The sequence below is a fragment of the Agelaius phoeniceus genome, chromosome 31 (genome assembly GCF_051311805.1).
Source record: "Agelaius phoeniceus isolate bAgePho1 chromosome 31, bAgePho1.hap1, whole genome shotgun sequence".
NCBI lineage: Eukaryota > Metazoa > Chordata > Aves > Passeriformes > Icteridae > Agelaius > Agelaius phoeniceus.
The window spans coordinates 919,359-940,626 of NC_135295.1; the positions used below are offsets into that span (position 1 = coordinate 919,359).

General features: G+C 65.2%; 2 protein-coding genes across 4 annotated transcripts; both read left to right on the top strand.

The window, feature by feature from the left end:
- Positions 1-1,178: 1,178 nt before the first annotated feature.
- On the top strand, positions 1,179-4,850 carry LOC129132222 (mothers against decapentaplegic homolog 6-like). Its single transcript, XM_054651255.2, has 4 exons — positions 1,179-1,600; positions 1,933-2,346; positions 2,479-2,577; positions 3,208-4,850. Exons 2-4 carry the CDS (start codon positions 1,953-1,955, stop codon positions 3,741-3,743), a joined length of 1,029 nt encoding a protein of 342 aa, XP_054507230.1. The 5' UTR covers positions 1,179-1,600; positions 1,933-1,952; the 3' UTR covers positions 3,744-4,850.
- A 33-nt stretch (positions 4,851-4,883) lies between these two features.
- ZBTB7B (zinc finger and BTB domain containing 7B) lies at positions 4,884-19,891 on the top strand. Of its 3 annotated transcripts, none has more exons than XM_077192178.1 (3): positions 4,884-5,027; positions 16,319-17,328; positions 18,451-19,891. In XM_077192178.1, the coding sequence occupies exons 2-3, from the start codon at positions 16,328-16,330 to the stop codon at positions 18,869-18,871; spliced, it is 1,422 nt and encodes a 473-aa protein (XP_077048293.1). In that variant the 5' UTR covers positions 4,884-5,027; positions 16,319-16,327; the 3' UTR covers positions 18,872-19,891. The 3 variants fall into 3 exon arrangements, with proteins under 3 accessions (XP_077048293.1, XP_077048292.1, XP_054507229.2); XM_077192177.1 differs by lacking the exon at positions 4,884-5,027 and adding an exon at positions 6,276-6,421; XM_054651254.2 differs by lacking the exon at positions 4,884-5,027 and adding an exon at positions 9,753-11,642.
- Positions 19,892-21,268: the final 1,377 nt, after the last annotated feature.

Here is a 21,268-nt window from a genome sequence, read left to right on the forward strand (position 1 = left end):
GCGTGTCAGATCCTGCTGATTCCTCATGGGCCATGCACATCCTCTGGACCATGGCAGCCTGTCTGCAGGGTGCTCCCCAGCCAGTGGCACGGGTACAGGCCCTGGCACTGCCAGCACCCGCTGCCACCTCCCTCGGGCTGCGCCTGGGCTCCTGGTTCCTGCGGCTTCTGTGGAAATGCATCTACTTCCTTCTCTGCAGCTGGTGCATCCGTGAGCTGCTGGACTAGGGAAGGACCCTCCCAGTGTCCCAGGACCCTGTCAGCCCCTGCCTGCCCTGGTGCTGTGGGTGAGTGACCTGCCTGCAGCTTGACTTGACATGGTGCTTGGAACATGACAGGGGCCTGGCTGTGGCAGTTCTGGGGGTTGAGAGGGTGTTGCCTTGGTACTGGTCAGTGGGTTGTTACCCCCTGTGCCTCTCTCCCCTCCCCAGGACTGTCCCTGTTGCCCTGTGCTGATGGACCTCTGGCATTGAGACTGCTCCAGCCTGTGCTCTCCCTGATCAGAGACCCCAATAAACCTGAGCAGTGCCTGACTGGCTGCATCTGTTTGGGCAGAGCTCTGGGAATGTCTGTGTGTGTGTGTCCCCAACCTCCTGTTCCTAGCCCTGGGTAGCACTAAGGCACTCCAGCACACGCCTTGCCCCTGTCCAGGACTGAGGGTCCCCACATCCCTTGGGGCCAAGGGGCAAGATGGGGGTCTGGGGTTCTGCCTGCATCTCCTGCCTGCTCCCCCACTCCTGCCTGTTTCCTATTTCACTCTGTGGGAAGCAGCTAGAGCAAAATATCTCCGATGGGCCCAGCCTGGCTGGGAGCTGCAGCAAAGGTCACGGCTTGTAGCACCAGGGGGTGGCTGTGGGTCTGTGAGCCCACCCTGCCCCACTGCTGCCTGTGCTGCTGCCTGGCCCCAGCACAGGGGAAGCTCTGCATGCCCCGTCCTCGGCAGCAGCGCTGGCGCCAGCGTGGCCTCCCTTATCTCGGCGGGAAGTCAGGAGCAGGAAGCCTGGCCCGGCGCGGGATAAGGGTCCCGTTTACATTAGCTCCTTTGTTGTGGAGCAGGCTCCCACCCTCACCCACTGCCCGCGGGGGGGCCCCAGCCAGGTCAACATCTGAGGGGCAGCAGAAACCCTTGCCCAAGATGCCACGAGGGGCTTAGGTGGTCCTTGTAATGATCCCTCTGAGGACATGAGTAGGGATGGGGTCTGCAAAGACTCTGCCTTGTGGTGTCCCCTGCCCAGATCAGCTCTCAGCTGGACCCTGCCCTGTGGTTGTGCACTGGTGTCTGTGGTGCTCTCTGGGCTCCTGGCTGCCTTGGTAGCACGGTGCTGGGCATCCCTGACCACTGCAGCCCACACATCTTGTGCCATGTCCTGGTGTGGTAGCCCTGACGTGGTGGCCCTGGCGGTGGCTCAGCCCCAGGGCTGGCTGGGATGAGGGAAATCAATGAATTCCCCAAACGGGAAGGTCCGGGGGAGGGGAGAGAGCGTCCCAGCACAGGAAAAAGTCCAGGCAGTGACGCGTGACGGGCAGAGCAGTGCCGGCCGCCCCGAGAGCACAGCCCCATGCGGTGCCCTGGAGCCTCTCACCCACCTCCACCACCCACTGTGAGTGAGACCCTCCTCTGCAGGGACCCCTTTCCCAGCCCCATGACAGACAGGGGGGTGAGAGGGTGCGGGTGGGTGCTGTGGGCAGGAGCACAGGCAGGTTCCCCAGCGGTGAGGGTTGTTTTTGGGCTCCTGTCTGATGTGACCTTGGGGATGCCTTAAAGCGGCACCGTGCCCGCATGAGGTGGGGATGACAGCAGCAAATCCAGGCAAAGCAGCCCTGCCAGGGACCTGGGTGGACACGGGGAGAGATGCACAGGGTCCCCATTGGGACCCCCCGGAGCCACAGCTCTCAGAGGGCACGGGGGGTGATGCCTGTCTCCATCCTGCAGGTGGTCCCCACGACCACCGCATGTTCCGATCGCGCCGTGCTGGGCTGGTGCGGAGGCTGTGGCGGCAGCGCTGTGCAGCAGCCAGCCCCGAGGATGGCCCCGCTGCCCTCAAACCAGCGGTGCATGCCCTCTTCAAGAAGCTGAAGGATGAGGAGCTGGAGCTGCTGGTGCAGGTGGTGGAGAGCAGGGGCGCCTGGGAGTCTGGCTGCGTTTTGGCACCACGGGGGGACCCACGAGGGGTCAAGCAGGGACTCCCCCCTCAAGTCCTGCTCTGCCGCCTCTTCCGCTGGCCTGACCTCCACCAGTCCCATGAGCTCAAGCACCTCTGCTACTGTGCTGGGGGCCAGGGAGCCTGTGGGGACTTGGCTGGGCTGTGCTGCAACCCCCATCACTTCAGCCGCCTGGCTGTACCTGGTGAGTGCTGGTGGCAACACTGGAGGCTGCCTCGCCCACCCAGGCTCTGACCCCTGCTCTCTGGGGCTGCCTCAGGGCTCCAGTGGGCAGGATGCACTCCCAGCCTCCTCTTTCCTTCTCTCTCCTCTGCAGAAACCCCACCACCCCCCTACTTGAAGGCATCCTGTGGTCCCTCCTGGCCAGATGAGCCCCAGCTCATGGAGTTCAGCTACGACGGTGGGGACTGGTGCGGTAAGATGCGCCCAGCACGCTGGGAGACACACAGGGCACAGCCCTCTGCCACACCCAGCAGGCAGGAGGGCACTGGGCAGGGCTGAACCCCTGAGTCAGAAGCAGAGATTGGAGAGGACAGAACATGAAAATCAGGGAATGGAGCCAGCAGTCACTCCCAGCAGGAGGAAAAGACTCCGACAGGGGATGAGGGGTTCCTGCTGGGGGAGCGGTCTGGGCCCAGACGCCCCCCCGCCACTGAAGCTCCTGTTATTTTTGGCAGCACCAGGCTCCCTGCTGGAGGAAGCGCTGCCTATGGGGACACACACAATGTGCCTTGACGCACACAGCCCCAGCTCCCGCCTGGCTGCTGGCCACCAAGGCCACCAGCTGCCACTGCCCCACCTTCCCCTGCACTCAGGGACCAACCCCCCCCCGACAGCCCTCCCCCAGCCCTTCACCACCGTACTCGGGGACTGGGAACAGCTCCAGAGGCTCACACCCAGCGCAGGACTCTGCACTGAGGCATCCCTGATGCACCACGTCCATCTGTCTGTCCTCACACACCCTCTGTGCCCACTCCCCTCGGCCCTTCCAGCTGCTTGGCTCAGTCACATCCTGCTGCTGACAGCCCTGCTCTCCCCTTGCCAGACACCAGTCTCTCGTGGAGCACCATCAAGGACGGCTGTTGGTGCAAACTGGCTTACTGGGAGTACCGGACGCGCGTGGGCCGCCTCTACGCCGTGCACGAGGCCTCGGTGAACGTTTTCTGCGAGCTGCCCCGGGGCAGCGGCTTCTGCCTGGCCCAGCTGCCCGCCGCCTACCGCAGCTGCGCCGTGCGCCGGGCCCGGGGCAAGATCGGCCGGGGGCTGCAGCTGAGCCAGGAGCCGGGGGGGGTGTGGGCCTACAACCGCAGCGAGCACCCCATCTTCGTCAGCTCGCCCACCCTGAGCCCCCCCGGCGCCTGCGGGCTGCCTGTCCTCAAGGTGCTGCCCGGCTACTCGGCAAAGGTGTTCGATTATGAGTGGGCAGGGGGCAGAGGGGGCTGGCAGCTGCCTGGGGAGGGGCCCTGTGATCCCCACAGTATCCGCATCAGCTTTGCCAAGGGTTGGGGACCCTGCTACTCCCGGCAGTTCATCACCTCCTGCCCGTGCTGGCTTGAGGTCCTGCTGAACCAGCCACGCTGAGGCTGGGGTTGGTGGGGGGGGGGTGCCAGGGAGCTCCCCCAAAGCAGGTTCACAAACTGGGGGGCCCTTCTACTGTTCCTCAGCCTTTGTCTTCCAGGGCTGTGTTGCAGCAGGATCATCCTGGCTCTGGGGACTTTCTGCCTCAGTGCCCCTCTTGCATGGTTCACCACCTTGCCAGCACCTGCTTCCCCCAGCCATGGGGCTCTCAGTGACACAGGGCACTATTTAATATCTTTTTTTTTTTTAATATAATTATTATTTTAATGTTTAAGTTTATATTAATTTATCTATTTTTGTAAAAAAAGCAGAGCATGAGGCAGGAGTCCCCATTGTCAGGACCAGGCCTGGGGGGTGGCAGCCAGAGCCCGTGGGGACAGGGGGAGCAGGAGAGAAGAGAGGTGAGAGGGAGCGAGGAGGAAGGGGAAGCTGTGGGCCTAGGTGTCACTGCAGGCAAGGGGAATGGGAGTGAACTGGTACAGCTGGGGGGGAGGTAGGGCAGGTGAGCACAGCTGGAGCGTGGGGCAGGTTAGAACATCTGGATAGGTGTGGGGCAGATTAGAGCATCTGGATAGGTGTGGGGCAGGTCAGAACATCTGGATAGGTGTGGAGCAGGTTAGAGCATCTGGATAGGTGTGGGGCAGGTTAAAATATCTGGATAGGTGTGAGGCAGGTATGAACATCTGGATAGGTGTGGGGCAGGTATGAACATCTGGGTAGGTGTGGGGCAGGTTAGAGCATCTGGATGGGTGTGGAGTAGATTAGAACATCTGGATAGGTGCAGGGCAGGTTAGAGCATCTGGATAGGTGTGAGACAGGTATGAACATCTGGATAGGTGTGGGGTAGGTTAGAATATCTGGATAGGTGTGGGGCAGGTTAGAATATCTGGATAGGTGCAGGGCAGGTGCAATGGGGAGGGCAGGTGAGCACCCCTGGGGTGGGGACCGGGTCAGGGTTACCCAACCTAGGTCCGAGGCCCGGGGGCTCCTTCAGCCGTTCTGGCAGCATGGGGGAAGCCCCGAGCAAGTGCAGCCGAGGGGATCCCGGATTGCCCGAGTCGTGTCTGCTGTTTTTAACCTAAATAAACGGTGCCACCGGCACCAAGAGACCCCCGTGTCCCTCCGCGTATCGGTGCCGCCCACGGGGCTCGGCTCCGGGAGCCAGCAGTGCCCTCTGCAGGCGGCTGCCGCGGGCCGCGATGACCACCCGGTCCTTCCTGCCACGCCGCCGGCCCGGCTGAGCCCGCGGCCCCCGCCCGGCCCCGCTCTTGGCCCCCGCCGGGAGAGGTGAGTGCGACCGCACCGTCGGCATCGCCTCGGGGGAAGCAGGGAGAGAAGAATCACCGGGAGCACAGCCGCGGGCAGTGGCAGAGCGCAGCGGCGACGGCGAACCGTGGCCCGAGGGGACGGGCGGGGAACGATGGAGCCGGGGGTCGGTGGCAGCCGCGCGGAGGGTGAGGTTGTTCTGCGGGTTCCCCCCTCCGCCCCGCGGAAGCCCCGAGCCTGGCGGGCCGGTACCCCGGACGGGGATGCAGGTGCACGGTCAGCGGGACGGAGCCGAGGGGAGCGAAGAGGGCGGCTGGGCGAGGCGCGGCGGCAGGTGCCCGGTACCGGGGCCTGGCGAAGGGGTGGGGGTCCCGTTCTGTGCCCCGGCGCGGCCCCCCCCGCCCACTGACATAACGTCTGCGCGGGGCCGTGTTTGCCTTGGCAGCCCCGGAGCGGCGGTGGCTCCTCACACTTTCCGCTAGCGCCGGGCAGTGGCCGCGCTCGGAGCCAGGCGCGGGGGGGCCGGGGTGAGCCGAGGTGAGCCCCGGGGCCGCCGCTGCCTCCCTGTGAGCCGGCAGCGGCCAAACAGGTTGCGCGGGGCCCGCGCCCAGGCACCTGCGGAGGAGCCACCCCGCTGGGGGCCGCCGCGCCCCGCTCCAGCGCCGCCGAGAACCGGGGGCTGCTCCCTGCGCCGCTCCCCGCCGTGCCACGTTCTCCGTGTCCAGCTCTCCATCCCCCCGTGCCCGCCGCTCCAGTATCCCGGTGCCCGCTCCTCGGTGCCCGGTTCCCCGAGCTCGGCTTTCCACCCTCCGTACCTCACCCTACGCACGGTTTCCCGTGCCCGGCACTCTAAACTCTCCCTCGGTGCACACTTCTCGGTTCTTACACCCCCCCCCCCCGCCACCTCCATGCCCGGTTCCCCGCCCCCCCCGTGTCCGCGGGGCGGAGCGGGCAGTGCCGTGCCGGCCCCGGCACTCGGCGGCCGCAGCGGGCGGGGCGCGTTCGGCGCCTGGCACCGCACTCGGCGCCGGTGGGGGCCGCAGCGGGGCCGTCCCGTGCTCTCCTGCCCGGGCCGGGGCCCGACCCCCGCCCGATCCCGTTAACCGCCTCTGACTCAGCCGCCCCCCACCCGCGCGCCCCGGTCCCGCGGGCCCGCAAGACCCCCGCCCTCCCGAGGGGGGGGTGGGGCGGGGCTGATGGGCGGGGCATTCCACCAATGGGACGCGTGACCGCCGGCGCGCTGCCCAATGAGGAGGTGGGGGCGGGCGCTTCCTGGAGCCCCGGCGGCGGCGGCGGCGGCGGCGGCGGCGGCGGCAGCAGTGGCCGGGGGGCGGGCGGGGCGCGGCGGCGGCAGGTGAAGGCGGAGGCGGGGCCGTGGCTCCGGGACCGGTCTGTGGCTCGGGCGGGGTGCGCAGGTGAGCGGCAGTGGGTGGGAGCGGACAGACCCACCGGCGGGGCTTGCGCGGAGGTACCGACCCACCGGCAGCGGGATCGGGACGGGGACCGGTGCGGCGACCGCTTTTTGCCGCCCGGTTGCGGTGAGTCGCGCTGATTCGGGATGCTGCGGGCAGCGGGTGGGCACGGTTGGCACGCGATCGCCGCACGGCCCCTCTGTCCCCGCCCGCCGCCGGAGCCGGTGGACACGTCGCCCGTGGGGCGGGGGGTGTCACTCGTGGGCCGTTCCCGGTCCCTGCGCACGGGGCTGCGGGAAATCTGTGACATCGGCAGGTCCCCGCTGCGTGCCGGGGCGGCTGCCAAGGTTCCGCTGTGGTCCTGTTGCGGTGCTGCTCCATTCAGCCGGGGTCCCACGGGTGACTGCGTGCTGCCACCCCCCCTTCCCAACCTGGTGAGCAGCTTGGCGGCATGCCTGGCGCACCGGATGGGGACGGCACCGTTGCAGGAGGAAGGCAACTCGGAGAGCCCCTTCTGCACCCATATTGGTAGAGTTGGAAGGTATCCCAGTGTCCCAGCACGCTGTGCCACGCTGGTGAGCCCCGGCCCTGGCACAGTGGGCAGCAGCAGTGGGTGCCTCTTCTCGGCTGTGCAGTGGTCCCCCGGGATCGGTGTCATGGTAGCACCTGCCAAGCACCGGTGGACTCTGCCCCGTGCGCCCAGCCCTGCCGTACCTGTCCTCGTCCCCCTGGCTGGCTGCCCCCGGCCGCTGTTTGCCCGGGGCGGGGTGCGGTATTTACCCTCCCGCCGGAGCAGATCCACGTCTTGGGCCACAGCCGCCCTCGATCCGTGGCTGCGTTCACTTGGCGAGGGGACACAGCGCCGGTTTTGTCGCGGGGTGAGTCGCACCGTGCCTCGGTTTCCCCCACCACAGCCGGGTTGGCAGGAACGGGGTCAGCCCGGGATCCCCGGTACCGCCGGGGGCACTGCCGGGGGCACTGCCGGGGGAACGAGGCAGCTGCGGCCGCTCAAGGCTTCGGTGGTGATGCTGGTGCTGGGAGGGAGGGACTGAGCTCGGAAACTTAAAAGTGGGCGCATGGAGAAGGGGAAACTCTGGCACAGCAGAGAGAGTGGGGCAGCAGGGCTAGGAGTGTCTGTGCCGGGGATGGGTGCGGAGGTGACAGCTGTGTGCCGGGGGGGCACACCCGTGTCAGGTCCTGGGGACCCTCCGAGCCCCCCTGCCCAGGCGCGGGCTGTCCCCAGCGCTGCGGTGCTGAGCCCGGGGCTGTGGCAGCGCGGCTCTGCCAGCTGCTGCCGTGCACCCTCAGTGCACACGTGGCACGAACGGGACAGGCCCGAGCACACGGGGGCGGGAGGGGCACGGCGGGGCTGCGGCCCCAGCGCGGCCCCCGCTGCACCCCAGCCCTCGAGGGGCGGCTGCTGCCCCGTGCGTGAAGCAGGAACTTCTCCTTCAGGGCAGGCAGCGGATGATGAAACCAGGGAGAAATCTCTCCTGGCAGCGTGTGGGCTGCTGGCGGGAGCCCCCGGGAGCCTGCGCTCCCCCTGCGCCACCAGCGCTGCCTTCCCATGGTAACTCCACGGCGGGAGCAGGCAGGGTGCCGGTGGGAGCGGCCGCCCCGTCTGGAGGATTGGCGCCCGCCTGGCTCCCCGTGGCAGCACCGGCGTCCCTGACATGCCCCGAGAGCTGCATGTCCACACCCCAGCAAGCCCCAGGGCGGTCAGAGGACCTGGTGAGGGGCTGGGCTGAGACCCGTCAAACTCGCTTCGTGCCAGGAAGATGGCGCTTGGGTAGCCATGCAGGCAGGGGAGGGAGGTGGTGGTGCCGGGGCTGTGGCCGATGACCTTCAGTGCACCCGGGCACAGCCTGTGCCCAGGGCTGGGCAGGTCGGTTGACATGCAGGATGGTGCAGTGGGAGCCATGGTGCCCGGGTGATTTGTATCCCCAGAGCTTCTGGCATGACTTGATGGAGCCCTGGGCAGGCAGGGGGACCAGCCCGGGTGAGGGAAAATGAAAGCAGGTGATGCGGAAGGAGAAGTAGGTCAGGCGAGCTCTGGCCTCTCCCGGCAGCCTCGGTTGCACTGTGTGCTCCACTCTGCCCAGCTGTCTCTGTCATGTCCCCCGGCCCCGTGGGCAGCAGTTGGAGTGGGGAGTGGGTAAGGGGGTCCTGCTGCCAGGCTCGGGGTCCCGGGCAAGGTGGGTGCCAGGCACTGCTGAAACTGAACACCAGCAGGGTGGAGAATGTGGCTGTGCTGGCTGCCATTCGTTGGGTACAGTGACACCCCAGCAGTTTTGCTTTGATTCCCCTCCCCTGGGCAACCATCAGGGCACAGGACTTGGAGCCATAGCAAGGGTGGACAGGGGGATTGCCAGCCCCACTGCAAGGAAGAGAAAGGGAACCAAGGAAACCGAGCCCCTCGTGCCCTGCTGGGGTGGCACAAGGCAGCTGCTGTGGTGTGGATATCACGGTGGGCCCTGGGGACAGAGGGGCTCCACAGAGGCTGCCCATGCCTGCTGCCCTGCAGAGCCCTGGGGCATTGCCCTCCCCTTGCTGCAGGGCTGCCTGGGGTCTCCTCGGTGCCACTCTGTGGGTTGGCGTGGCTGTGGCGGGCACGGCCTGGCTGTCGGTGCTGTGTGGGCTCGGGGGGGGCTGGGGGGGGGGATTAGAATCTCCTGCCCCCCTTCCCTCCCTGGGATCAGCCGTGGGCAGCGGGGAGCTGGCAGCAGGCAGCTGCCGTGGGGGCGGAAGCCGGGCTATTTTGGAGGGTGTGGAGGGGGGGCTGTGGGCTGGCACTGTCCTTGCCAGGTGACCCCACCGGGACCAGCGCCACCCTGGTGCCAGGATGGAGCGCTGGGGGCACAGCCTGTGCCACTGGTGATGCTCAGTCCCCGAGGTGCTGTGAGGAGGAGGTGCCACCAGCTGGGGGGGGCCCCTCGGGCTGTGCAGCACAGTGGGACCCAGGGGGTCTGGCTGCCCTCCAAGGGGTTCCCGTGACTGTGCTGCGGGGCCAGCAGCTCCAGAGCCAGCTCACCCTGGGGCCAGCCAGCAGGCCCAGTGGTAGGTGAGCCTGCCTGTCCCAGGCTGCTGGGGCTGGCAGAGCCTTCCTTCCTTCCTTCCTTCCTTCCTTCCTTCCTTCCTTCCTTCCTTCCTTCCTTCCTTCCTTCCTTCCTTCCTTCCTTCCTTCCTTCCTTCCTTCCTTCCTTCCTTCCTTCCTTCCTTCCTTCCTTCCTTCCTTCCTTCCTTCCTTCCTTCCTTCCTTCCTTCCTTCCTTCCTTCCCTCCTTCCCTCCTTCCCTCCTTCCTTCCCTCCTTCCCTCCTTCCTTCCCTCCTTCCTTCCTAGGCCAGAGGTGACACACAGAGGCCACATCTGTCCTGGGCAAGCATGTGGCCATGCCATGCCATGCCCTGGCAGGTCAGGGTGCTGCTCTGTGTCAGGATGTGATGCAGGAGATGGGCTTGCCCATCGTGCCATTGGAAGAGGAGCTGGGATGAGGCCATGTCCCCTCACTGGTGACACTGGTCAGGATGCCACTGGCCAAGGCAGGGGTGGAGCGGATGGATGGATGGATGGACGGACACATGGAGGTTAGCCCATCTTCCCCAAAGGCCAGCACCTCCCCAGCTGCCCCCTCAGCCCGATGCCCCCCAGCCAGGGCGAGCAGCAGTTTGTGGCCAGCGCCCGGGTGGTTGCAACACCCCCAGGGTGGGGGGGCCACGGTGACTCACCCCATCCTGGCCACCAGTAGGAACCCTGACTCAGGGCTGCGTGCCCATGCCGTGCCGTGCCCCTCCCTGCCCGCCTCGCCCACCTTATCTCCCGCCCTTAGCACCTGGCACACCTGGGCCAGGGGGGACTGGCGCCATTCCCCTCCTTTATGGGGAACAAAGGGCAGGGGAAGGGTTGGCAGCAGGTGCCACAGCCCTCCTCCTTCCCTCCTGTCCTCCCTCCCTCTCATGGATGTTGTCCAGGGCTGTGCCCTGTTTTGTGCCCCCCACTGGGGCACCCTGGAGCAGAGTGCTGGGCAGTGCTGCCCACAACCCTGTGCTGGCTGTGTGCTGCCTGCACTCCAGGCACTCCTGTGGCTCCACAGCTGGCTCCTGCCCAGCACGGGGCCCACAGTGATGGCACAGCAGGATACCATGGAGGGCACACTGGGGATGCCCCTCTGCCCGTCTCCACTGCCTGCCCAGGGGCTCTTGCACAACCCAGCTCCTTCCGTCAGCACTGCTGGGGCTGGGCCCTTTGCTGTCCCCCTGCTTTGCTGTGGGGCTCTTCCCCTTTCTGCCTGGCCTGCTGCAGACATCCCCAGCTCTGGAGCCTGCTGGGCCATGCCAGGGTGCCACAGTGCCGGTGCCCCTGACTGGTGTGGCGTGGGTTGCCTGGGCGGGTGCTGGTGCTGGTGGTGGGGTGTGGGGCGAGCTCTCCGGGCTGCTAATTGCTGTTTAGCTGGGGACACAGAGGGTGTAATTATGGGGGCATTGCATGAATGTGCAGCCTGGCCTGGGGAGCCCACGAGTGCCCCTGCCCAGGGAGTGGAGGGGATCAGGCAGCACAGCCCAGCTGGGCCGTCGCTCCTTCCCACATTCCCCATGGGGATCTCGGGAACCTGCTCCAAGGGGAGAGCAGGACAGGAATCCATAGGACCGGGGGGTGGCTCCAGGGCTGGCCGGGCAGGCTGCAGCATGCTGCACCCAGCCCTGCCCTGCTGCCGCCGAGCACAGGCACCCTGGCAGCCCGGCTGGGCTGGCCATGGCCAGTGGCGAGCACCCAGCGCCCTGCCTTGGGGCACACGAGAAGGTGAGGAGGGCCTGTGTGATGTGCCACGGCACGGGGGGGCAGGGGCAGACGCCTTGGAGACGGTGTTAGTGGCGGGGAAGGCGTGCTCAAGGTACGGCTGCCTGTCCTGGCAGCGCTGGGGATTTTCTCCCGTGGGAGTGGGCCAGGGGATGCCCCCTGCCCGGTTCCGGGTTGGCGCCCCACGGCGCAGCACTGGCCGCAAAGAGTTAATGCCGTGTGTGTTCTGGGAAGCGGGGCTGGGAGGTGCGTGACCCGGGGTGTGGGCGTCGACTCCTTTTGAGGTGGGATCCTGAGCTCAAGTGCAGCGGGGAGCGGGGCCAAGTTCACACAGCACCAGCACCCTGCCCCTGCCTTCCCCTCCCTGCCACTCGCGGGCCGCCAGCGGGGCCGCCACGCAGCGCGGAGCCACGCCGGGACACGGGGCAGGTGAGCCACACTCCCACCCTGCCAGCGCTGCTGCTGTGGTGCAGGAGCTGCCAGGGTGGTGGGGACCCAATGTGGCACCGGGCACTGGGAGATCTGGGCCAGCTGCCTCAGCCCCAGCAGGCTGTGGGACGTTGGCGTTGCCTGAGCCCCACACCACCCTCACTGCTGATGGGATGGGGTGGGATGGGACGAGTGGCGAGATCTGGGTCACTTTGGTTTGGCAGAGCAGGGCCCACACCCTAGAGTGGCAATGCCAGGCAGCTGGATGTGGCAGTGGGGTAGGTTTTGGCGGCAGGAGGGGACCAGGATGCCAGCACAGTGCCAGCAGGCCGGGTGGGCAGCATGGGGGACTTTGCTTCTTGTCCTTGCCACAGATGCCAGGAGCGGCTCTGGCAACACCACCAGTCCTGCTCCACCGCAGCAGGGATGCCCTGTGCCCAGCCTCCGTGGCAGCTGTTGTGCCAGGCTGGCACAGGCCCCAGGTGCAGTGCTGGCTGGGCACTGAGGCAGCCCCGGGCCACGGCGCTCAGCCCCCTCTCAGTGCTGGTCTCTAATGTCCCTGGGAGCTCTGGGTGAGCTGGCCAGTGCCAGGGGGCCTGAGCAGTGCCATGGGGCTCACTCTCAGTGCTATGGGGTGGGGGACTGTTTATCCTCTTTCATCTCCAAACCATTTCCTTTTGTCTCTACTTGTTCTTTTCTTCTTTCAAAGAGCACTGCTGCTCTCCCCACTTCCTCCAGCAATGGGACCCTCGGCATGTGCTTGCTACAGGGTCACCAGCTGAGCCAGACCCCGGCCACCACCTTCCCTGCTGGGCAGACAGAGGGGCTGCACAGCCCCAGCCCTGCAGCCACACCACCCTCCATCCACACCGTGGCCATCGGCACCAGGGCCGCTGCTGCTCCCAGTTGGCTTCAGCTGCTGCAGGGTGGGGGGCTTGCCCAGCCCGGACCCCTGGGTCCACATCCTGGATCCCAAAGGGTGAGGGGCCCCACGGGGCGAGGGGCCAGGGCGACTCCGCGCTGCGCTCCCCTTCCGGGGTGACTCATTCTCCCCATGGGGCTGTGAAGTCCCTCGACAGCATTTGTGACTCTTGTGACCGAAAGCAGGGGCACTCGGCAGCAGCCCGGGGTGGGGACTGTGCTTCCTGGGACCTCTGCTCTCCTTCCCCGATCTCCATGTCGGGAGATCCCCACTGGACACCCCTTTCCACCTCCCACCGTCCCCAAGCCGGGCCCAGTGCACTGTGCCCTCACCCGGGGTGCCATCCCTGCTTGGTGGCATGGCACACACGCAGGAGGGGCACTGCAGGGACCCCAGCCCGCTGCCCACGGCCCTGCCTGGGTGGCTGGACCCCTCTCACAGAGGAGCTGGCCCATGGGTGGAGCCTCGCCGTGGTTGTCCCAGGCAGCCTGGGCTGGCAGAGGGATGGATGTCAGGGTGACCCGGGCAGACATTGTTCCTGCTGCCACCCGCCCTGCATGGGAGCCAGCTCAACACGGGGAGCAACTCCCCCTTTCCTTTCCTTTCCTCACTTCAGCCAAAATGTGCCCAGCCACAGCACTGAGGTAACCGAGGAAGCTCTGGCATGGCGAGGCCATGGGCATCACCACCTGTGCCCTCCCAGCCATCACCTCCGGGAGCAGCCCGGGAATGCTGGGGGCCCGGGGGCGGCTCCTGTCCCCTCACACCTCATCCTCTGCCATTTCCTTATCACTGCGGTGATCTCCTCGACGGCAGCACCCGCTCAGCATGTGACTTCTTCGCTCCAGTGAGGAGGATGTGCGGGGGGGTGGGGGTGTCAGCAAAGGAGCCGTAAAGGGGGCGGTTTGGTGCGATGGAAAATCCCCCTCCTGCCGCCGCCACCTCGCCCCCACCCTGCCCCAGCCCTGCAGCTCTGTCTGGTGGCACCGAGCCCCGTGGCTGCTCACCGGGGTCCCGGCTGCCTTAGCAGAGCTCCGCTGGTGATTTGTGTGACACTGGCAGCTCTGAGGCTGTGTCCGTGTGCGCTGGGACGTGGTGAGGCCGGTGCCCGTCGCTCAGAGCACCGTGCCACCTGCTGGGACGTGACGGGGTCTCAGCTGCTGCCCTGTGCCCAGACACCCCCAAAGGCACGTGCCAGTGGGTGCCATCAGCCTTGCGAGTGCCCTGTGCCCAGGTTTCTCGTGGGGTGCTGTGGGCACCAGGGCAGAAGGGAGGCTGTGCTGGTGCCATCACTGGGGGAGGCAGTGTTGGAGGACACAGTGCCACCCCATCCTGTGACTATTGCCTGTGGCAGTCCTGGGGGTCCGTGGGGCTCTGGCCCACCCATGGCAGGTGCCCCATCCCTGTCACCCCTCTCCAGCTGCCCAAGCTGTGGCATGGGATACTTACCCCCCTGCTTAATCCTGCCCCTGCAGCTAATCCTGCCTAATCCCACCGGGGGCTGTCACTGCCTGTTGGCTCCGGGGGCCCTGATGGTTTAATCACCCCTAATCCGATCACCCCCACCTCGGCAGGCAGAGGGGACCTCAACCAGTGCCGGGATGGGCTCCTGCCAGCCAGGGGGGCTTGGCCACGGCTGCTGGCGCCAGCATCCCAGGCGGTCGGCACTGCTGGCTCCCGGTTTCAGGGGCGGCTGCCGCCTGCCCTGCCGGTCGGGCCTGCTCGGCAGCGGCTGGGGCGGCTCCGCAGCCGGTTGCTCCGGGGCCGTTCCCAGCTGCCTGCCGAGGCAGCCCCAGCTGGCGGCCGCCCAAGCGCAGGGAGCGGCCGGCTTGGGGATGGGCCCCTGCGCCGGGGGCCGTCGCCCGCGCCGCCCCTCCATGGGCAAGAGGGGGCACGTCCCCCACGCCCGCCTGCCGACGGCACAGTGTGGTTTGGCACGGCCCGGTGGGCCTGGCGTGGCTCGGCGTTGCTTGGCATGGCTTGGCCATGGCCGGTGCCGCATGGTGCTGTCCACCATGGCACAGCTCGAGAGGTGGTACCGGCCTCTGCCTCCCGCAGGCTGCAGATGCTGGGCTCCCATTCCACTGACACCCAGCAGTGCCAGCACAGTGTGGTTTGGCACGGCCCGGTGGGTTTGGGGTGGACGGGCCTGGTGTGGCTCAGCGTTGCCTGGCACGGCTTGGCCATGGCCGGTGCCACATGGCACAACTGGAGAGGTGGTACTGGCCTCTGCCTCCCCCAGGCTGCAGATGCTGGGCTCCCATTCCACTGACACCCAGCAGTGCCAGTGTCACCTGGCTGGCTGCAAGGGCCATAGCTGGGCACGCTGTGGCCATAGGTGGTTGCAGCCCTGGAGCTGCCACTGCTGCCTGCAGCCTGCCTGCGGGCTGTGAGGGTCATGGGCTCCCCCTTTCCCACCTGTGCTGGCTGCACGTGTGTCCCTGGTGGTGCACCATGGGCACCACAGTGGGAGCGTGAGCAGTGCTGGGTTTAGGGCTGAGGCCAAGCTCTGCCAGCTGCAGCGTGGGAAAGGCCTGACTGGCGCAGGCTGGGCTTGGCTGGGCGAGGAGTGGCCCCGGGCTGGGGCACAGGGGGAGGGAGGGGGCCCAGTCCCGACCAGGAGCGGGGGCAGGAACCGGTGGCACAGGTGCTGATCCTAATCTGCCGTGGCAGGAAGTGTGGCCCCTGTTCCCAGCCCAGCTGGGCTCCACGGGGCGGCCCCCTGGCCCTCAGGGTGCTCTTCCCAGCGCTCGCCCGCCCACCATGCCTCTGCCAGCGAGGCCCGTGTTCCCAGGACGGGGCTGCTGGGAGCCAGGGGCTGCGCCGGGCCGTGGCAGCGGGCTGGGGGGATTGTGGGTGGGCTGGCACAGGAAGCGCTGCACCTCGCTGCTGTTCAAAGGCACCACGCTGAGATTTCTCCCTTTGCTGTGGCGGCGCGGGCGGCTGGGTGCTGGTGGTAGTGGAGGAAGTGTGGAGGCCTGTGGTGGGGGGCCTGCACCCACCAACCTCTGCACAGCATGGAGGGAACTGAGGCAGACCCTGGGCCCCAAGCCTGCCCCAGTTCATGTCCCACTGAAACCCCAGTGCCACCCAGCGTGTACAGGCAGCGTTCCTTGTGCCCTGGCTTCATGGCAGCAATGCTCCAGCTGCGGTGTTTCTTCCAAGCGCTCTCTCCCAGCTTGTTCCTCTGTCAGTCAAGCAGCATCCTGTCCTTCCTGCAGGACGTGGTGTGGTGTGATAGCCTTTTGTAATTTAGTTGTTTTTTCGTTACTTAAGGCGAAGGCTTGCTTGTGGTATTGGCCTTTCGTACTGGGAAGAGTTCATCATAGATAGAAACCGACCTGGATTGCTCTGGTCTGAACTCAGATCACATAGAACTGTTAATCGTTGAACAAACGAACCCTTAGTAGTGGCTGCACCACTGGGATGTCCTGATCCAACATTAAGGTTGTAAACCTCCCCGTCGATAGGGACTCTTGGGGGAGATTGTGCTGCTATCCCTGGGGTAGCTTGGTCCATTGATCAATTGTATTGGGTCTGGGTGCTATTAGCGCGTTGAGGGGTTGCTCTCAGTCTAGAGGTGTGGTCTAATTTTTGGAGGTTTTGTTTTGCTCCAAGGTTCCCCCAGTCAAAAAACGCAGACCAGTAGCTTATATGTCAGTGAACCCGGTGGGTGAGTGTGTGTTTCAAGGTGCTTGCTGGTTTTGAAGTTCCACAGGGTCTTCCCATCTTATCCCTGGGTTTATCCCTGCAGGTGAGGACAATGGCCAGCCCAGAGGACGACCTCATCGGCATCCCCTTCCCTGAGCACAGCAGCGAGCTGCTGAGCTGCCTGAACGAGCAGCGGCAGCTGGGGCTGCTCTGCGATGTCACCATCAAGACGCAGGGGCTGGAGTACCGCACCCACCGTGCCGTCCTGGCTGCCTCCAGCCGCTATTTCAAGAAGCTCTTCGCAGGGCCGGGGCCGGGCCAGGAGGTCTGCGAGCTGGACTTTGTGGGTCCCGAGGCGCTGGGCGCGCTGCTGGAGTTCGCTTACACGGCCACGCTGACCATCAGCAGCGCCAACATGGGCGAGGTGCTGCGCGCTGCCCGGCTGCTGGAGATCCCCTGTGTCATCGCTGCCTGCGTGGAGATCCTGCAGGGCAGCGGGCTGGAGGCACCCGGCCCCGATGACGGCGACTGCGAACGCGCCCGCCGCTACCTGGAGGCTTTTTCCACCCTCCCCGAGGGTGAGGTGCCTGCCCCGCCGCCCCCCCGCCCCACCCCGCGCCGCAGCAAGAAGACCCGCAAGTTCCTGCAGGCCCGCGGTGCCCAGCTCAACAACCACGCCGCCGAGGAGCCGCCCGCCGCTGAGGCCGAAGGCTCCGGCAGCCCCCAGCCGCCCTCCCAGCTGCCCTCACCCCCTCTGCCCGAGGGGCTCTCCCTGCCCTACGACAGCTTCGAGCTGCCTGAGGAAGAGGAGCTGCCCCCACACTCCTTCCCCTTCCCCTACCAGCCCCCCTTGTCCCCTGAGGAGGCACCTTCTGATGAGGACGCCATCGACCCCGACCTGATGGCGTATCTGAGCTCGCTGCACCACGAGTCGCTGGCGCCCGGGCTGGACAGCCCCGACAAGCTGGTGAGGAAGAGGCGCTCACAGATGCCCCAGGAGTGCCCCGTGTGCCACAAGGTCATCCACGGTGCTGGCAAGCTGCCTCGCCACATGCGCACGCACACGGGCGAGAAACCCTTTGCCTGCCAGGTCTGCGGGGTCCGGTTCACACGGTGAGTGCCTCTGGATGGGCTCTGCCCACCTGATGTGTGCCAAATGACATCCCCTGTGGCACCAGCGCCCTGTGCCAGTCCTACCAGGGGTTTTCTGCATCCCCTGAGTGCTGCTGGATGGGCTCTCCCTGCCAAATGACATCCCCTATGGCACCCCCCTGGTCCTACCAGGGCCTGGCCATAGGCCTGATGAGGTTCATGGGGTTTCCTGCATCCCCTGAGTGCTGCTGGGCAGGCTCTCCCCACCTGATGTGTGCCAAATGACATCCCCTATGGCACCACCCCCCTGTGCCAGTCCTACCAGGGCCTGGCCACAGGGTTCATGGGGTTTTCTGCATCCTCTGAGTGCTGCCAGACCAAACTGATGGCACGCTGCACAGCACCCCTCTGCCAGTCCTGCCAGTGCAATGCACATTCATAGCATCTTCTGCACCCCATGAGTGCTCTGGACCAACACAGGTACCCAGTGGCATCCTCCATGGCACCCCCTGCAAGTTCTGTTGTGGTGCAGTGGGGTTGTGGGGCCTTCTGCACCTCATGAGTGCTGCTGGGCTGACCTGAGGTACCCAGGAACATCCCTGGTGGTGTCCCCTCTGCTGTAGCTGCTGGTGAAGTCGGGTCAGTGGGGTGTTCTGCACTCTGTGAGTGCTGCCAGATCACGCAAGGCACCCATAGCACCTCATCTGTCAGCCCTGGCATGGCTGTGGTGCAGGTCCAGGAGAGTCTTCTGCACTATGTAAGCACTGCCAGAGCAGCCTGGGGCAGCCAGCAGCATCCCCCTGCCAGCAGCCAGCTGCATCTCAGCCATCCAATGGTCCAGAGCCCTGTGCCCTGCAGAGCATCCAGAGCCCTGTGCCCTGCAGAGCATCCAGAGCCCTGTACCCACAGAGCATCCAGAGCCCTGTGCTCCATAGAGCATCCAGAGCCCTGTGTCCCGCAGAGCATCCAGAGCCCTGTGCCCTCCAGAGCATCCAGAGCCCTGTGTCCCACAGCGCATCCAGAGCCCTGTGCCCTACAGAGCATCCCTGCTCTCAGGCTTCCAGCGCCATTGCCCTCCCTCAGGTGTTTGGATGCCATGTTGGCCACTCAATGCCAAAATCTCCCTGTCTGTCCCACCTCCAGGAACGACAAACTGAAGATCCACATGCGCAAGCACACAGGTGAGCGGCCCTACTCCTGCCAGCACTGCAGCGCCCGCTTCCTGCACAGCTACGACCTGAAGAACCACATGCACCTGCACACAGGCGCCCGGCCCTACGAGTGCTACCTCTGCCACAAGGCCTTCGCCAAGGACGACCACCTCCAGCGGCACCTGAAGGGCCAGAACTGCCTGGAGGTGCGGACGCGCCGCCGCCGCCGCGACGAACCAACGCCGCCGCCCACCGGGCCCCCGGGCCTCGACCTCTCCAACGGGCGCCTGGAGGGGCTGCGCCTCTCCATTGCCCGCTACTGGGCTCCAGGGCAGCCCGAGGAGGAGGAAGAGGAGCAGGAGGGTGAGGAAGGGCCGCAGCCGGACGGCACCGTGCCGGTGGAGACGGCGTAGGGGTGATGCGATGGGCAGGTGTCGTGGCGTTCCATGCCGAGCTGTGCCGTGCCCACTGGGGTTTCTGTTCCTGTTTTTCCCGTCACGGTTCATTCCTAGTTATGCAAAGGGGGAAAATCCCCTCGGCCGATTTGCACAAGGGGGTGGGGGGCCCCTATCACCCCCCCCCACCACCGTGCCCGGGCCCACCTGGTCATGCCCAGGGTGCGTGATGGGGGGATCGGGACTTGGATGTCCCCCCACCAAACCCCTCGTGGATGCCAGGACCGGGCAGGGGCACCCATGGACCAAGGCCCCCCCCCCCAGGTGGGGAGAGCCCCCCCCATCCTCTCCAGTGGAGGGGGGCACTGCCCTACGCTGTGCATAGCTTGTCCCCACCTCCCCACTCCGAGCAGCCCCCCCCCCGGCGAGCCCCCCTCGCCCCTGCACTCCCGGCTGCTTTCTCTTGGTTGCACTATTCGGGTGAGCCCACCCGGGTGCGGGGCAGCCCCGGCCCCCCCCGGACCCTTTTCCCCTTCTGAAATCCCCCTGGCCCTGTGGGACCCCTCCCTTTCCCTGGGGTGGCCGGGCCCCCACGGTCACCCCTCTGTCCTTTGCACATGCCCCCCGCAGGGCGCAGCCTCCCCGGGGGTGGAGGGGACCGGCACTATTTGTCTACAAATAAGAGTTTTATCTATATTTAAAAAAATGATGTAATATATTCCCCCCCACAGCCCCTCCGCTGCCAACCACCAGCGCTGCCCGGCCCCCACGTGTGCCATGGGGTGCCGGCAGGAGCGATGGGGCCGGGGGGGGGCTCTGCTCCCGTCATGGCTTTAAAGTGCCTTATGGTGAACTTGAACCTTTTTCGGCTACTTGAACCTCTCTGGTGTCAGGAACCAAACAAAAACCATGGGCGGGCGGCCCCCGCCCCGCCGGGCCGCCTCTGCCTGTCTGTATGTCTGTGTTTTTGTTTTTGTTTTGTTTTGGTTTTGTTTGTTTTTTTTTTTTTTTTAAACGAAGGCTGCTTGGTAATAAACGGAGAAGCAGGGACTTCCCCCGCGTCCAGCTGTCTGTCCGTTCTGCATCTCCGCCCTGGGGACACTGTGGGGCTGGGGACAGGGACATTGAGAGTCTGGGTTGGGGAGTGGGCACCGTGTGTGGGGAGAGGGACACCGAGGGGTGGGGGGCACCGCAGGGATGGGAATGGGGACACCATAAAGGCTGGGGACAGGGATGTGTAGGGGCTGGAGGCACAGTGGACATGGAGATGGTGGCACCAAGGTGCTGGAGATGGGGCTGGGGGCATTGAGAGGCTGGGGTCACAACAGGGATGTAGCCAGGGCAGCAAGGAGCTGGGGTATCAGTAGGTCAGGACCATCGTGGGGTGGTGGATGCCAACTCAAGAGTACCAGGACTCAGGTGCCTTGAGGACCAGATGATCCCCACCCAGTGTCTCTCAGCTTCTGCTGCACTGGTGGGGCTGGATCCATCCATCCATCATCCGTCCATCCATCATCCATCCATCCATCATCCATCCATCCATCATCCGTCCATCCATCATCCATCATCCATCCATCCATCCATCATCCATCCATCCATCCATCATCCATCATCTATCCATCATCCATCCATCCATCCATCATCCATCCATCCATCCATCCATCATCCATCCATCATCCATCATCCATCCATCCATCCGTCCATCCATCCATCCATCATCCATCATCTATCCATCATCCATCCATCCATCCATCATCCATCCATCATCCATCCATCCATCCATCATCCATCCATCCATCATCCATCCATCCGTCCATCCATCCATCCATCATCCATCCATCCATCCATCCATCCATCCATCATCCGTCCATCCATCATCCATCCATCCATCATCCATCCATCCGTCCATCCATCCATCCATCCATCCATCATCCATCATCCATCCATCCATCCATCCATCCATCCATCCATCATCCATCCATCATCCATCCATCATTCATCCATCCATCCATCCATCCATCCATCCATCCATCCATCCATCATCCATCCATCATCCATCCATCATTCATCCATCCATCCATCCATCCATCCATCCATCCATCCATCATCCATCCATCCGTCCATCCATCCATCCATCCATCATCCATCCATCATCCATCCATCATCCATCCATCCATCCATCCATCCATCATCCATCCATCCATCCATCATCCATCATCCATCCATCATCCATCCATCATCCATCCATCCATCCATCCATCCATCCATCATCCATCCATCATCCATCCATCCATCCATCCATCCATCCATCCATCCATCCATCCATCCATCATCCATCCATCCAGGCATGATGGTAGAAGCACAACCCCTCAAAGAAATGGAGGGATCTGCTGGATGGAGGGGTGCATTTATACT

Excerpts from the sequence above, each read along its gene's own strand:
- LOC129132222 (XM_054651255.2), top strand. The coding sequence starts at position 1,953 with ATGTTCCGATCGCGCCGTGCTGGGCTGGTGCGGAGGCTGTGGCGGCAG. Across the intron at positions 2,347-2,478 it reads CAGCCGCCTGGCTGTACCTG|AAACCCCACCACCCCCCTAC; the intron begins GTGAGTGCTGGT and ends TCTCCTCTGCAG. Across the intron at positions 2,578-3,207 it reads CGACGGTGGGGACTGGTGCG|ACACCAGTCTCTCGTGGAGC; the intron begins GTAAGATGCGCC and ends TCCCCTTGCCAG.
- ZBTB7B (XM_077192178.1), top strand. The coding sequence starts at position 16,328 with ATGGCCAGCCCAGAGGACGACCTCATCGGCATCCCCTTCCCTGAGCAC. Across the intron at positions 17,329-18,450 it reads TGCGGGGTCCGGTTCACACG|GAACGACAAACTGAAGATCC; the intron begins GTGAGTGCCTCT and ends TCCCACCTCCAG.